The sequence below is a fragment of the Trichechus manatus genome, unplaced genomic scaffold (genome assembly GCF_000243295.1).
Source record: "Trichechus manatus latirostris isolate Lorelei unplaced genomic scaffold, TriManLat1.0 scaffold00154, whole genome shotgun sequence".
Classification (NCBI taxonomy): Eukaryota; Metazoa; Chordata; class Mammalia; order Sirenia; family Trichechidae; genus Trichechus; species Trichechus manatus.
Genome location: NW_004444090.1, coordinates 4882682 through 4900459, shown reverse-complemented (window position 1 = coordinate 4900459; position 17778 = coordinate 4882682). Strand labels below are relative to the sequence as shown.

Here is a 17778-nt window from a genome sequence, read left to right as displayed (position 1 = left end):
GGGAAGTTTTCTGTCAGCAGTTGTTCAGTGATCCTCTCTGTGTTTTCTGTTTTCTCCCCATTCTGGAACTCCTATCACTCGCAAAGTTTTGCTTTTGATTGTATCACACATAATTCTCAGGGTTTCTACATTTTTCTTCATTCTTTTTTCTGATTTTTCTCAAACAGAGTTGTACCCATGTATTTGTCTTTTATTTTGCTTATCCTGTCTTCCATCATTTCAAACCTGCTCCTCAGTCCTTCTATGACACTGTCCATTTCTTAAATCTTGTGTCTTATCTTTTGGATTTCTAATTATTGTTTTTGTTTGACTTCCAGTTGTGAATTTATTTTGGCTTTTTGTTCCTGTATTATTTTCCTGAATTCTTCCTTTTTTTTTTGTCTGTATTTTCCATGATTTTGTCTGCCTTTTCCATTAATTTTTCTATTTGCTCATTTTTTGTCTGCTTTTTGCTTCAACTTTTGTATGGCTCTGAATTTTAGAAATTTGAATTACTTATCAGGTAGTTCTAGTGTCTTTTCTTCTACTGGAAAGTCACCTAGTGTTTTATTCTGAACACCTACTGGAACCATCCTATCCTGTTTTTTTAATATGTTTTGATGTTATCTGCTCTCTTCCGGACATTCAGTAGTTATTTTCTTCTTTTATTGATTGTAAATTTGTTTGTTTCATCCTGCTTTTTTGTTTTGTTTGGTTATATCTGAGCAGGTGGGCTGTGCATTCTTTGTTGTTTGCTCACCTTTGGTCAAGATACTTTTCAATTCCTTGTCCAATGGCAGGGCCAGCCACTCAGCTATCATGCAGAAGGGCAGGTCCAGCTGAAGGGAAAGGTCTGTAATGGCTTGTTTGTGGCATGTACTCGGGCCAACAGGACAAGCTGGGAATCAGTGCAGGGCAGGTTCCAGTAGGCCATGCCTGTGCTGCATGGGGGTGTGATGTTCAGTGTATCGTACAGGTAGGCTGGAAGGAGAAGGGGAGATTGTGATGTGTAGAGCTAAGACAGGTATGCGACAGAGGAGAGAGAGGAGAGAGGAACAGGAATAAAAAACAAAGAAACAAAAGGTGTGCTAAGGGAGCTTCCCGTTGGAGTGGAGAGTTTAGAAACTAAGAAATGGAGAAAAAGAATAAGGAGGAAAAAAAAAAGAATAAAAAGTAAATAGAAATTAGGAGGAAAAAAAAAAAGCCCTCAGGGATCCCACTGATGTGGCTGCAAAGACAAGGGAAGTGGCTCTCAGGCCATGAAGTACAGCCTGGCTAGAAGGGTACAGATGTCACACAGCACCAGGTATTCAGGAGACAGGAAAAGAAGGTATGTATAGAGAGATAAGAAACTGAGAAATGAAGAAAGACAAAAAGGAAAAAATAGGAAAACTAAAAAAGATTAAAGAAATGCCCCCAGGGATCCCACCGGCACAGCTGCATAGATCAGGGAAGTGGCTCCCAAACCACGCAGCACAGCCCAGAATGAAGGGGCTCCTAAGCCACAAAAAGAAATAGAAAACCAACCAACAAAACAAAACAATAAACAAACAAACGATAAAAAGCCTGGGGTTCTCACCAATGTGGCGGCGCGGGCCAGGGGAGCAGTTCCCCATTGAGCGTCGCTTCACAGCCTTTCAGGAAGAAGCAAAGATGGCACACAGAGCCAGGTGTTTAAGAGAAAGGAGGGGGAGATTGTGAGAGGCATGGAAGAAACCAAAAGAGGCAGAAAAAAGCAACACCAGCAACAAGAAAATGGCACTTAGGGAGCTGGCCAGTGTGGGCTGGGTGAATCCAAGTGGCACAGGGCCAAAACCAGTGCCTCCTCGCCAGAGACTGTGGCCAGCAGGAAGCAGAGGAGGCCGAGCGGGGTAAGAAGGGTGAGGGATTGGAAAACATATATTGTTGGTTATTGGTTGTTCCGTCTCCTGAAGGAAACTCTGTGAAGCTACTTTCCCATTCTCCATGTCCGCTGATCTCCAATGTGAGTGGGGCAAATCCAAGCAGCACGAACCCTGTGCTTCCTGTCCGGCCAACCTACTGCAGCCAGCTAGGAATTGGCAGAGGTAGAGCAGGGGGAGAAGAATGGGGGTAGGAAAGCATATATCACTGGTTACTGGGTGTTCTGTCTTCTACTGGGGCTTCATGAAGCTGCTTTCCTGTATTCCCTGTCCACTGATCTCTGACAGGAGTCCAAGATGCAAATCTGTGTTGCGTTAGCTGATAGGGGACCTCTGTATGTATCTCCCCTCGCTCTCTGTTCTCTGTCAGTTTCTTATTCCATTTGGTGCTTGGCCGAGTTCTTTATCCCTTCATTTGACGCTTCAGGTGCCAGGATTGACGTTTGTCTGTGTTTTAGTTAGTTTTTCAGGTCTTTGCTGTGGAGGGACAGCGTGGTGCTTCTGTCTGTAGCGCCTTGTTGGTCAGAAGTCTAAAACATATTTATTTATGTATTTACTCATGTTTAAGTACATATCTAATAAATATCAGCTAGTCCATTACAATAATTTTGTCATAATTGTTACCTCTGTCAACAGGAAAGGAAGATTTTGGTTAATTACCAAAGAAAGGAAACGTTTTGTGCTTGTATACTTGTCACAACCACGCATTTAAAAAATATGTATATAAACACAGAATCATGTTTTTCACTGCCAGCTCTTTATTCTAAAACCAATAAGGAGTAGGAAAAAAATAGATGGAAAGAGTTGCCTGAGCGTTGTTGTTGTTGTTAGGTGCCATCAAGTTGGTTCTGATTCATAGTGACCCTAAGTACAACAGAACAAAATACTGCCTGTTCTTGTGCCATGCTCATAATCATTGCTGTGCTCAAGCCCATTGTTGCAGCCACTGTATCAATCCGTCTCATTGAGGGTCTTCCTCTTTTTCGCTGACCTTCTGCATTACCAGGAATGATGTCTTTCTCCAGGGACTGGTCCTTCCTGATAACACGTCCAAAGTATGTGAGACAAAGTCTTGCCATCCTCGTTTCTAAGGAGCATTCTGGCTGTACTTCTTCCAAGACACATTTGTTCATTCTTCTGGGTCTGTGGTATATTCCATATTCTTTGCCAACACCATAATTCAAAGGCATTAATTCTTCCTCAGTCTAATTTATTCATTATCCAGCTTTCGCATGCATATGAGGTCATTGAAAACACTATCGCTTGGGTCAGGTGCACCTTAGTCCTTAAAGTGACATCTTTGCTTTTCAACACTTTAAAGAGGTCTTTTTCAGCACATTTACCCAATGCAATCCATCATTTGATTTCTTGATTACTGCTTCCATGGGCATTGATTGTGGATCCAAGTAAACTGAAATCCTTGACAACTTCAATGTTTTCTCCGTTTATCATGATATTGCTTATTGGTCTGGTTGTAAAGATTTTTGCTTTCTTTATGTTAAAGTGTAATCCATACTGAAGGCTGTAGTCCTTGATCTTCATCAGTAAGCGCTTCAAGTTCTCTTTACTTTCAGCAAGCAGGGTTGTGTTATCTGCATATCACAGGTTGTTAATGAGTCTTCCTCCAATCCTTATGCCCCATTCTTCTTCATATAGTCCAACTTCTCACATTATTTGCTCAGCATACAGATTGAGTGAGTATGGTAAAAGAATGCAACCCTGACGCACACCTTTCTTGACTTTAAACAATGCTGTATCCCCTTGTTCTGTTTGAACAACTGCCTCTTGTTCTATGTACAGGTTCTGCATTAGCACATTTAAGTGTTCTGACATTCCCGTTCTTCATAATATTATCCATAATTTGTTATGATCCCCACAGTCGAATGCCTTTTCATAGTCAATAAAGCACTGGTAAACAACTTTCTGGTATTCTCTGCGTTCAGCCATGATCCATCTGACATCAGCAATGATATCCTTCATTCCACATCCTCTTCTGAATCCAGCTTGAATTTCTGGTACTTTCCTGTTGATGTACTGGTACACCCACTCTTGAATGCTCCTTAGCAAAATTTTACTTGTGTGTGATATTAATGATATTGTTTGATAATTTCGGCATTCTGTTGGGTTACCTTTCTTTGGAATGGGCACAAATATCGAGGTCTTCCAGTCGATTGGCCAGGTATCTGTCTCCCAGATTTCTTGACATAGACAAGTGAGTGCTTCCTGCACTGCATCTGTTTGTTGAAACACCTCAATTGGTATTCCGTCAGTTCCTGGAGGCTTGGTTTTTGCCAATGCCTTCAGTGCAGTTTGAACTTCTTCCTTCAGTGCCATCAGTTCTCAATCATATGCTATCTCCTGAAATGACTGAATGTCCACCAATTCTTTTTGGTATAGTGACTCTGTGTATTCCTTCCATCTTCTTGTGATGCTTCCTGCTTCATTTAATATTTTCCCTGTGGAATCCTACTCGAGGCTTGAATTTTTTCTTCAGTTCTTTCAGCTTGAGAAATGCCGAGCGTGTTCTTCCCTTTTGATTTTCTAACTTCAGGTCTTTGCACATTTCATCATAATACTTTACTTTGTCTTCTCAGCTGCCATTTGAAATTTTCTGTTCAGCTCTTTTACTCCATTATTTCTTCCTCTTGCTTTAGCTAGTCAATGTTCAAGAGCAACTGTCAGTGTCTCTCCTGACATCCATTTTGGTCTTTTCTTTCTTTCCTGTCTTTGTGATGACTTCTCGCTTTTTGCACGTATGATGTCCTTGCACAACTCATCTAGTCTTCAGTCATTAGTCATTAGTGTTTAGTGAGTCAAATCTATTCTTAAGATGGTCTCAAAATTCAGGTGGCATATACTCAAGGTCATACTTTGGCTCTCGTGGACTTGTTTTAATTTTCTTCAGCTTCAATTTGAACTTTCATATGAGCAATTGATGGTCTGTTCCTCAGTCGGCCCCTGGCCTTGTTCTGACTGATGATATTGAGCTTTTCCGTCATCTCTTTCCACAGATGTAGTCAGTGATTCCTGTGTATTCCTTCTGGCAAGGTCCACATGTAGAGTTGGCATTTATGCTCTTGAAAAAGACATTTGCAATGAAGAAGTCGTTGGTCTTGCAGAATTTCATCATGCGATCTCTGGCATCCTTTCTGTCACCAAGGCCACATTTTTGAACTACTGTTCCTTCTCCTTTGTTTCCAACTTTTGTGTTCCAATCACCAGTAATTATCAGTGCAACTTGATTGCATGTCTTATCAATTTCAGACTGCAGAAGTTGGTAAAAATCTTCAAGTTCCTTATCTTTGGCATTAGTGATTGGTGTGTAAATTTGAATAATAGTCATATTAACTGGTCTTCCTTCTAGGCATATGGATATTATCCTATCACTGACAGTGTTGTACTTCAGGATAGATCTTGAAATGTTCTTTTTGACGATGAATGCAACACCATTCCTCTTCTAGTTATCATTCCCTGCCTAGTAGATCACATGATTATCTGATTCAGAATGGCCAATACCACTTCAGCTCACTAATGCCTAGAGTGTCAATGTTTATGTGTTCCATTTCATTTTTGACAACTTCCAGTTTTCCTAGAGTCATACTTCGTGCATTCCATGTTCCTTTTATTAATGGATATTTGCAGCTGTTTCTTCTCATTTTGAGTCAAGCTACATCAGTAAATGAAGGTTCTGAAAGCTTGACTCCATCTACGTCATTAAGGTCGACTCTACTTTGAGGAGGCAGCTCTTCCTCAATTGTATTTTGAGTGCGTTCCAAACTGACGGGCTTATCTTCCGGCCCTATATCAGACAATGTTCTACTGTTATTCATAATGTTTTCACTGGCTAATTTTTCACAAGTAGACTGCCAAGTCATAGTCTGTCTTAGTCTGGAAGCTCAGCTGAAACCTGTCCACCATGGGTGACCCTGCTGGTATTTTAAAGACCAGTGGCATAGCTTCCAGTATCACAGCAACACTCAAGCCATGGCATGCCTGAGGGTAGTCCTCTGGGAATTAGAAGAATGATTAGAGCTTAGGTTTTAGGATTTCCCCCTTTTTAGCATTATTAGAGTTACTCCTAAGAGTTTAAAGTCATCAGAAAATTGGAGGCTTGATAGTGATTCTTTTAAATCACTGTGTATGCTTTTTAAAAATCAGTATTAAGAACATTTGTTGAGTGTTTGCATACATAACTATGTATTAGACATTGTGGTAGGTACCAAATATTTCCTACTTCCTGGATTTCCTGCCCTTGAATGATTTACAGTCTGCTGGAGGAGATAGTAATGATGCATGTCTGTATGCACACCCACCCCTGAGAAAGAATACCTCTCCCCCCACGGTAAAACAGAGAAACTAAAGAGATGCTTAGGTAGTTTTCCAAACTGTTTATGTTTTGACAATGTATATATTTGTCCCAAAATAACATGAACATAATTTGCGCTATTGAGTACGTTTGTCGTATGCTATGATCTGCAGTAGATGCAAATATATAAACACAGAGCCCCTATTCTCAAATTTGTAATTTAGAATGTGGTTGGAGGTAATGATAAAGTAGATATAAATTACTTTTGTTCCTAAGAGAGGTATAAACAGTGTGTACTGCCTTGATCCCATTACTTGACTCTTGACTTTTTACCCTAGTTTTAAGTTTCATAGTATATCTTTGTATTGTCAGCTACCTTAAATCCTGTTAGGAAATGGTCCCTAGTGTGTAGATAATCTGATACGAAAAAGAGGGGAAAAGGTACCATGAGATTTAAAATAAGGAAAAAGCCCAGCTGTTTAGGAACACTGGACAGGAGGAATTGTGTGAGATGGGTTTTGAGGGAGAAATAGAATGTCTCTGCCTTTGTAGGGAAGGAAGTCAAAGGTGGGAAAGCATGGGGCATGTTCACAGAGTAATCAGTGGCCTGACACTATGGAAGTATAAGCTGGAAAGGTAAGGCTGATTGACAGAAACATGTTTATCTGAAATATTTTGAAGTAGCTTTCAGAATAATGTCCACTTTAAATTTTTGCAAAAATGGTTTTTCATAGGCTCTTTGGTATGTTAGTTCTAATTAACACAGTTTATTCAGGAAGAGTTAGCCAATGGAGTAGTCTGAAAAATTTCCCAAACATTTCATTTCTTTGTCAGTATTATTTGCTTATTCTTTGGCTACTGACCTCATTCAGTTCTCTTTTATGCTCTACTTGCTCCTTTACGGACTTTTTCCACATGGGTGATAAAGCCCCGAGGATTTAGTTTTTCTCAGTTTACGTCACTTTTCTACAGTACTAAAATGTTTATAACTCCATCACTAAAGCCCTTGCCAAAATGGACTTTTCAGAACTTTCTTTGGAGCTCATGACCTGCCTTTCTCTTCTAGCATTGATATTTCTCCAGTGGAATATTAGCCAGTTGTCCAATCATGTGTGAAGGTCATAGTGATTAATAATAGTTCTTGTTGTTGTTAGTTGCTGTAAGAGTACGAAACTTTTCCCGGTCCTGCGCCATCTTTAGAATAGTTACTAAGCAAATATTAATACATTTGTTAGCCTGGATGATTTGTGAGATTTTTTTCTGGCTAACTTGTCAAATACATTTGGGGACTAACTAAATAAAACATTTCAAAAATTTACCTAATTCATTTGCATTGATATTCGAAGCTCATTAAAAGTGTCCTTAATGATTCTACATTCTATAAATAATTACTGATTGATATGTTCTTGATTAATAAAACATTAGTGTTAAGATTTCACCATTAGTTCTGTTTCCATATATGTATACATATACGAGGCTGTTTTGGTTTCAAAAGGAACAGGAAAAGGTCAGCTTTGATGTTTCTTTTGTTTTACATTAGCTTTATAGTCAAGAGAGAAAATGTTAAAAAGGCTATAAATTGCCTATCCAAAATGCTACTTTCTTACAGAATACGATGCTGAACTTCGTATTGGTAAGGTTGAATTGATCTTTAGGGGAAAAAAAAAATCCTGCTATAGGTTTTGAGTATGAAATAAAAAAATGTAATTTTTTTTGCTTTCTGAATGTCGATGTTACGCTTTCAGGCATACCCAAGCTTAATGGTCTGCCTGTCTGTATCATTTTCTCCTGGAATGACAGCTTAACAGTTTTCCTGGTTGGATTGTGTTAAAATATTTAAAGGCTACATTCACTAAAACATATGTCTAATGTTTGTGCAGCCAAAGTCTGTGCACTCATTTTAAGGTGGTATAACTTAGCAGCTCTGTTATTATCACACATATCCTGTTGTTAAAGCTACATTAAAATACCATTATTTTGGTGCCTATTAATTCATAACAAATTTGTTCTGGAATGCGCTGAAATATACTTTTGCACCATCTCAGAAATGGATTTTATTAAGAAAGTAATGGCCTAAAAAAAGGGAGACATGCTTAATAAAGTTAAACAAATTATTCTAATAGATTTTTAACTTTTCTTGTGTGTCTGCCATGTTCGAAGCATTGTGCTACACATCCTCACAGATAATTTATGGCCATTAATAATAACATCTGGATGAAAGATGGCAGTGGGGAAAATCATGGAGTGGCCAACTTGTCCTCAAAGGCTCCATGGAACCGTGATGTTGTGATCTTTTTGTTGTTTGCAGTGTCCTGTGTTCAATATTAGGATTTTAATTGCTCTTCTTGTGATAGGAGGTTACTGTTGCACTAGTGGAGGGAACGAATAACTGAATGGTGAGAATACATGGGAGAAATCAGAGCGTAGCAGTGCTAACTGACTTAGCAGTAACAGTCTGTTTAACTCCTCATCTTTCAGGATGGTTTTCAAGTTCCTTTGACAGATTTTCTAGAGTCCTTGTGAAGAACAAAAGTCCTCTTGTTTTGTGGTAGAGGAACCAGAGAACAGTTATTTACAGCTCTAATCTTTAACTGGCTCAGCTTACCCTGGTACCATTTATCACCTCTAACTTGCTGGTGCTCCATCTGCCTTAGGCCAGAATCCAGTTCTTAGAGGTAAATAGTTGAAGAGGCAGATACTGGAAAATTCAGCCTTACGTGATCTTTCGTGGCTTTGATAGGTTCAGCTTTCAGGTTGAAAAGTTGTTTATATTCTTAAAATTTTTTCTCAAATGGAGAAATATATTTATCTAAGAAGAAAAGTTGAAACATTTTTCTAAGGAAAACACATTTTAAAGTATTATTAGTATATCTATCTAAACTTGTCTATTTTAAGAAGGTTAATGGATAGCCATTGAAAGGCACAATATTAATTTTTATTAAATACATCAAAATGCTAAATTTGGTTAGATAAATTCCCTGCAGTTGCATATCATTTTGACTAAATATATGGAAATTAAATGCCTGTGAAAGTTAAAAAAATGTAGTTTGTAGATTTCTAATGATCTCATTATCACAATATAAAAAGTGTTAATAATTTCCTAAAATACTACAGAAAGAAGCTATCTTGAGTTTTAGTAAATTAAAATTGTAAATAATAAAAAGTATGTACTAAATTGAATTTATATTATACCTTGTGAAATTGAGTACTATAGATGATTTCAAGAAGTCAAAATAAATTTAAATGCTTTGCAAATTAAATAAGGTAATGAATTTAGAATACTCAGCTCAGTGCCTACCACACAGCAGTCCCTGTGACAATTTCTGTTTATGATTATGATCATTATTTCTGATGCCTCTCTTATGGGTACACTGTCTCTTTCTCTGGTTTGTACAGTGGCAAATTTCCACAAAACTCAAGTATTATTACTTTGCATTCTATCTAGCCTCTAGCTATTGGTGTTTTTGAAATTTCTGGAATTACTTCCATGTCTGTCAATATAACTCTTCATCTGAGAACATACGTGTTTACATAATACACATCCAGAGTATGAAGTGTTGAAGAACTTGACTTTCTCTGATACCAGTAGTTTTTTTTTTTTTCATTCTGTCTCCCATCCGATGACCCAAGGGTCAAGTGTTGAGCTGATATGCAGCAGATCACACAGAGAATGGGGCAGGAAAACTGGCTCCCTGTAGTTTTAGTGTGCCTGTTTGCTGCTGGAGTTTGTGACTCCAGCTAAATCTTGAGTTTTCTGAGAAATCATGGGTTTTCTTTTATGATTTTGAGGAGATTGTGACTGCAACCTAACATGTATTTGTGACCATTAACATTAATTCATTCCAAACTACCAAAAATAGTTTCTCCTGAGGAAAATAAAGGCTTTCCCTTAATTTTCATTTATTTTAGGCTTATTGAGAATACTTCCAATAATAGAAAAATACATAAAGTAAAATTAAAAAAAGTCCCTTCCCCACACTTCCTTCACTGTCATTCCTTAGAAGAAACAATTTTTGATAGTTTGGAATCCTTCCAAACTGTGTACACACATGATACGTTGATGTGTGTGTGTATAGATGTGTGTGTGTATTGTTGGAGTCCTCATCTATGTGATTATTTTTAACAAAAATGAGATTATATTATTCTGAAGCTTGCTTATTTTACCAATGATGGTCATCTTTCTATGTCAGTATATGTGTGTGTGCACACACACACACACACAAACACATACACACACAGTATCATGGCTTCATGATGCTCTCTTGTATGGATGTGCCTTAATTTATTTAGCCATTCTCCTGCTGAAGGACACTCAGAGTGTCTCCAGATTTCATCTGCTTGCGGGCACCCCAAGGGTCTGGAAACTTTTGTCTTGGATGCATCTTTGCTTAGTTTCCCCACTACACTCTACAGGCCACAGGAAGCATAGGCTGTCTGCCCTCGTGACTTTGTTGGCCTTCAGGGATCATTGTAAAGGTTGTCATTTGATCTTGGAGTAGGCCTCGCTTCAGATAAAAAGGACTCAATTCTGTTGTGTAGGGTTTTAAGATAACAGCAGTATTTTTAGAGAAGTTTCTCATTTGTACCTACTGGAAATTTAAGTTGCACCATCTAGCTTGGATGGATTTGGGCTATGACATCTTTAGACACTTTTAAGTTGGCAAATCTGTTTGTTTTGTTTTTTATTTACACCATTGATCCTTAAGTTCAGGACATCTTTTAGATACTAAAATACACTTGTTTTTTAATGATTATTTTGTCTTTTTATATGTCTATGCAGATACACTAAGTTTAATTTGTGGTTTTCACAAATGGCATAATTAATCACACTCATAAAAAGCTAAATACCAATATTCCAGGGTTAGTGTTTCATTGAAGTGAGGAAGGAGTATTCGTTAAGGTATTTATAAAATTTTATGTCCTTAAGTCACTATTTACTTAGGAGATATAATACCTTATTTTTGTCATGGCTACTGGCCATATCTTGGGGATTAACATTTGTCGGCTGAAACTGCTGCATATTTTTAAGTTATAAACTATAATTGCCTAGAATGAAGGAAATCTTTCAATTTATTTGTATATTTTTACTTAGAAGATTTTATTTCCTAGTCATACAATAGTAACAGAATTTAAGAAAGGTGATATCAAATTGTTAGAAATTCTACTTCTCTTTGGTAATTTGGTAATTGTTCAACATATTTCAAGCAATAACTTGGTGTTGGTTTTAATATAATTCTTACCTCCCAACACAGCTGGCATTTTGCTATGATATCATAGCTATACTTTTTGATTTATTATTGTACAGAGTGTATTCTGCACCGTATGAACAACCACATCCAGCAACTGTTGAGAATACATCCATATTATTTGTGACATATTAAAATGGAGTTGCGGGCATTAATCAGGTTTTAATGTACATGAACAAAGAGGGTTATAACGCTTTTACTTTTGCGTGATTTCTTCAAATATCCAGTAGGTTTAGCTTTTTTTTTGCTACAGCTTTTATATGCTATTTTTATGGTCTCCTTCTCCACAAAACAGTATATCCTAAGAACGTTGTTATTTATACGTGAATATACCTCAATGAACAAAAAAGCACTTTCATCTTAAAGCAATATGAAAGAAAAAAGAAAAAACTAATATTGTGATAAAATATAAAACACAGGAATTCAGTTCATAACAAAAATATTTTTATAATAATGGACATGTATTTTTAACAACATAGAATTACAAATCTTATTTTTCTTTTATACGGGATTAGAAAAATGTTGAAAACTTTTATAACAATGCAAAAATCAGAAGACTGTCCAGTTAAAAAAGAATTGTGGCTTGGTTGTCAAATAATTAAATTACTGATTTTTATATTATTTGTTGAATTTAAATAGTTTATATTTATTACTGAGTTAAAACTACCATCACATACTTGAAATGTGTAGACTCTTTAGCATTAGATTTTCCTTTTCTTTTTCAGTCTGTAATCAAAACTGGGCGGCTGCTGATCAGTCATGAGGCTCCCTTGACAGGCGGCTTTGCATCAGAGATCAGCTCTACAGTTCAGGTAGAGTAACTTTTCGGTATTGATTCTAATGTTTGTGCTACTGTAAACATTTTTGCAGGAGAAAAAATGACTTATTACGGTATATAAAAGTATGCGCTTTGTGGAAATGCACAATTCTCCATTCTGACTCCAAGTAATTGTCCTTTAGTTAATGGTCTAATTACATCTTCCAGAAAAGAAATCTTAAAATAATAAAAGCTAAAAAATCCTTCATGGGAAGAAAGTTTAAGATGTGTTTAATAGGCCAACTTACACTTAGTTTGCTATGTTCATGTAAAAAGAAAAAACCTTTTTAATTCGAGTATTTTGCTTTTAATAAAACTTAAGCTTGTTCTGAAATGGGTTGATTGAAGTTGACCTTTGATTTCCACAGCCTTCACCTTACAGTAAATGAATTGCCAAAAGTCAATAATTCAAATTCAATAAATAATTTGAAAGTCACTAATTTAATATTTTAATTAATGACCAGATTATGTTATGCAATTGGCAATGTCTTAGAAATGGTTTAAAAACATTTCTTTTTTAAAATATTCACTTAAGATGCTTACATCTGAAGAAAAATCCTACATACCACATTCTGGGGGATTTTTCTTTACAAATTTTATTTACGTTTATATCACAGATATGAGTAAGATAATTTAAGGGAGTTTCTTTTTCTCTTATTTTTTAATCTAAAATTATTTTAAATATAATGTATATGCATTTTTTAATTAGGCTATTAATATATTCTTTTATATTCAGAATGTCTGCAGTTTGCAAACATTTTACTTCACTGTACTGGTGTTAAGATGCTTTTATTATTAAGATACATGTAAGTAGAGCATTCCTTAAAAATGTATGGTTAATAGCTAGATATAAAAATAATGATATATGAGTAATGATAGGTTTTTATTTTTAAACTTTTAATTAGTAAACAGTGATTTCTACCAATAAGATTTTTTAAGGACTAATTAGCAAAATTATGCATATTTTTAAATTATATGAAGCAAATATAAATATAAATATATTTAAAGGTAGATCAAAATAATCTATAATTACATTGTCAGAAACAAAATTATACTGTTATTTTTACATTGTTGTATATGGTCACTACCAAAATTAAAGAAAGCAAATATTTGAGTCTTGTAGATGTGTTGTTTTCCTATTTTAATTGCTTATCATTAGGTAGCATGAATATCGCCATTTATTATGCATTTTATTCACTGAGTCGCATGCTGTACTAATTTTGCAAAAAATGGAGTTTGCAGGATTGAATCCCTATAATACCAAGATTTTGTTTCCAGTCAGTGGCAAAACTGGAAAAAGAAGCTGGATTTTGACTTCTTGGTAATTTGAAGTCTACCAAACCATTTGAAATGATAGTGACTATTGCTAATAGAAACTTCGACAGCTCTGTTCATTTTGCCCACTAAATACTATCTTATTTTCTCAAACATTTCATTTGCATTTAAATGTAAAAGGAAAAAAGTAGAACATAGTTAGAATTAGAAATTATAACTCCACTTGTGAAGTCTGCTTTCTCTTAAGAGTGCTTTTAAAATTTTTTCCATAAATTATTGGTAGATTGCAAGAGAATGTAACATTTTTCAGACAGGAAAGGGGTTAGAAAATTATCTAATATAGTGTCTTTTTTGAATAATATGTTTTTGTTGGCTCATGTTATGGAAAAATATCTCGCAGACGCCGAGAATGCATTCGTGAATCTCAGTTTGAGAAACACTGTATTTAAGAGTTAAACACTATAGTCACTGTAAAGAGTCAGTTAATACAAACAAGACCGTGAACACAGTATTAAAATTAGATTCAGAAATTATGTGATAAAAATCAGTGGTAAAAGTTGTCAGTGGTATTATGCAAATAATATAGATCATACTTGTATCATTAATATGAAGAAAATGAAACAAAATAAACAAAAGAGACACCTTGTAGCACTCTCAGACTCCCAAGAATATACCCATAGACCTGCAGGGGTCTGCAGTCTGTAGTTGGATAAACACTCATCTAAAGCAACGTATTCATCTTACAGATGAGCATTTGCCATCCAGAGTGCTTGTGACTTACCCAGTTTATAAACACAGTGGAAGATCTGGGACTAGAAAAGGAGTCTTGAGTAAATGTTCAGTGTGCATGTATATTTTCTTCATTCAAAACTCTCCGTACTCCAAGAGGAAGATAGAAGTTTCGGATTCATTATAAAATATTTTCTGTTTTCCGTGTTAAAATTATTCAACCAACTAACCACAAAATGAATTAAGGCAATTAAAAAATTAGTAGGGGAATCTGCATTTAATATTTTGCAGATATAGAATTTGGCTTCGTTATTATGAGGATGAGTGTGATTATGAATGTAAAAATACACAAAGTTGTTTTTACTTATTCAAATTTTATTTACACATATGGGAAGTGTAGAAAATAAACTTTAATAAAATTGCATCAGCATAGTATCTCCAAATGTTTTCCTATTGTGGCTTTTACATTTTGATAAGAGAGGAAAAAACAAAAGAAAGCTAGACACCTTGAGAGATTTTTTTCTTCTTTTTTCGTAGTAACTTTTACATACAGAGTAATCTGAATAATCAAATTTACTTTTCAGTAATTTTTTAATGCACATGTTCAACTAAATGTGAAGTACTATATTGAGCATCTATTCTACGGAAGGCATTGTTTCCTATTATTATAAGTGAAACTTGTATCAAATTACCAGTGCCTTGGGTTGTTTAAACTGGAATCACTAAGTAGGAGATGCAGTTGCTTTCACCATTTGAAACAATTCATTTTTCTATATTTCTTTTTGTTGTGTTTACTTTATAAGGTTAAAAAAAGATAAAGCAGGGTTAAAATATTGAAAGTCAACCTTCTTCAACGGCATGAAGAATTTTCACTGAAGTTTTAAACTATGAATGAGAATATTCTGAAAATTTGAGTACTGGTGATTAAAATAGTAAATTATTCTCATTGTTGCTTCAATGAATGAATGTAATTTGTATATGAAGGCGAGCCAAAAAAACAAAACAAAATGAAACTGTTCCACAAGCACTATTTTGTGTAAGATGTTTTGGTAGTTTTTTAAAAGCTCACAGTTAATCCTACAAAATTGTTCTTACAATAACAGCTTAAGAGAATAATTATTAAAAATAAAATTACTCTTTTAAATGCATTCAAATCTAAGAACTTCCTTTTCTGTTTTACTCATTTTAAAATATTACCTACATGAAAAAAAAAATTGAAGAGAAAATACAACGCTATAGAGAATGTTCCTTTAAGTTTATAGTTGGTACAGTTGGTATTTTTAGATAGAAAAATTCTATCATGCTGTATAAAATTGAATTTCAAATAAAGGAACATATCTTTTTGCTAGGTACAGGAAGTATTACTGGCATTACTATTAAAAGATTACTTTTAGTTTTACAGATAAAATATGAAAAGAATGAATATAAAATGTATTCGTAATTTATTTACGTAATTCTTTAATTCATGCCAGATGGCATTTTCATCATACAAGGAGTGCAGTGCCCACATCTGAAGTTTGTTCATTCCTGTTGCCTCTTTTTCATAAAGCCATTTATTTTATTATCTAAAAAATTAACAGTTTTAGTTTGAAGTAGTGTTAAACTCACACATGTGACCAAGAAACTGTATTGATTGGACATGAAACTTTTTTGCTTACATTTGTCTGTAACTTCTTTGTAAAATTTATAAAGGGAGAAATAAATGCTTACAAAAATCAAAAACAGTACACCTCATCTAAGAACCACTCTGCATTCCTGTTGGATTTAATTTGGAAGTTAACTGGGAGGCGGAACAAGCTGAGGTCTGGTGTATTTGGCCCCCCTCTGGGGAAGATTTCTTGGTCAGTCATCCAAAGCTTCACTGTCTTTTTGCATCTAATTTTACATTCCCATCTGTTCTCACTTTGGGGTGAGGGAACTTTTTCCTTCTTTTCTTTCATTTGACACATATTGAAACTTGGAGGCATGCTTCTTTGTGAACCCTGATTTCTGGAAAAAGGGCAAAGATACCAGAGTTGAGGTAATTCATTGACCTTCTCACTGTGTAGTTTGAGCAAAGATTTCATTGGTTCAGAAAATTATATGAATTAATTTTTTGTGGTGTTTGTATTCATCAGCTTTATGTTACCACAGCTTTTCACAAAGAATGTCTTTACTGTGCAAAAAAAAGTGTTAACCACATCCATTTTAATATTCCCCCCCAAATAACTTATATTTTGTGTTCTAGAATACAATATTCAAAATAGGCATTATTTATTTAAATATTAAGATCAAATAACTTGTCATATTTGTCATAGCTTTAAATAGTATAACTTCTTTAGGCATTGTAGAAACCATTATTGATTTGCAACATTCCCATAATGATGAAATACATCTTGACTCTGATAGGATCATGTGATAATAATTTTTTTTTTTTTTTTCTGGAGTGAGTGTTCAATAAGAGGGCCAAAAATTTTAGGGATTGTGGTTGGCTTAAAGGTTTGATTTTTTTTTTTTTTTTTTAAAACACATGGAAGCAATAAGTCTGCAGTTGGAAAGGATGATAACTTTTCATACCATTGTTCCATCCTTTCTGTGAGGTCTGTTTTGTTAGAATAAGAACTCAGAAATTGTGCATGCCGACATATATTTTTTAAAGTAATCAGATTCTAATAGTTTAAAAGGATTATTATAGGGCTTACATGAATCATTGTGTAAAGCAAGGTTTCCTAACCTTCAAGTAAAAGAATTTTGCTTTTCTCACTGTTTTGTCTTAGAAAGGTTTATACAGAAGGATTTTTTTGTTACAAACTTCTGATTAACTATCAAATTTACAAGCATTCTGTCTAAAGACATCAATCTGAAGTAGAGGGGAAAGGTTTTTGGTTTTTACCTTCATGGGAAATATGTTTAATTAAAATTAACTCATTTGCTGTTGAGTTGATTCCAACTCACAAGGTTGAACTGACTCTCAAGGATGGACAAGAAGATAGGAATTACATCCTAAAGAATCTTAAATGTAATACTAAAGAATTTGTTTTTGAGTTGAGGAAATAGGTATGACAGAGAAGATTCAGCTAATATAGATATAAATTCCAGCTCTCCTGGAATTTCCTGGCAAATAGGAAGTATAGGAACTAAAAACAAAAAACAGTGGTCACAATTGTTATCATTGTTATTTAAGGTAAAGGGTATAATTATAGGATTTAAAGCAGGAGATTAACATAAGACGATTAATAAGGTAGAAAACTCTTTGGCACTTGTGTTGAGGATGCATTGGGGAGGAGTGAGGCAGGAAGTCAGGGAGGCTAATTAAGAAGCAATATGAGTAATCCAGGTGAGGGATGTGAGGATCTTCTAAACCAAGAACATGAGAGTGGAGTTGAAGAGAAAGGTGTAAATTTAGAGAGACAGCAGTGGAAAATCTTGCCAACTGATTAGATGGGAGTGGGGTGGAGGCTAACGTGGATAATGGATGAGTAGGAGTCAAGAATAAGGCTTGGTTTCTAGCTTGGGTGATTTGTTGAATGGAGGTTCAGTTTCATT

At 35.1% G+C, this 17778-nt stretch overlaps 1 protein-coding gene across 1 annotated transcript in view; it reads left to right on the top strand.

Moving 5' to 3' along the window:
• BCKDHB (branched chain keto acid dehydrogenase E1 subunit beta) overlaps positions 1 to 17778 on the top strand; it is a 273664-nt gene that overhangs the window by 192239 nt on the left and 63647 nt on the right. Inside the window, exon 9 of the mRNA XM_004386058.3 lies at positions 12158 to 12244. Within this exon, the coding sequence (XP_004386115.1) occupies positions 12158 to 12244 (87 nt within the window). The remainder of the gene's footprint in view (positions 1 to 12157; positions 12245 to 17778) is intronic.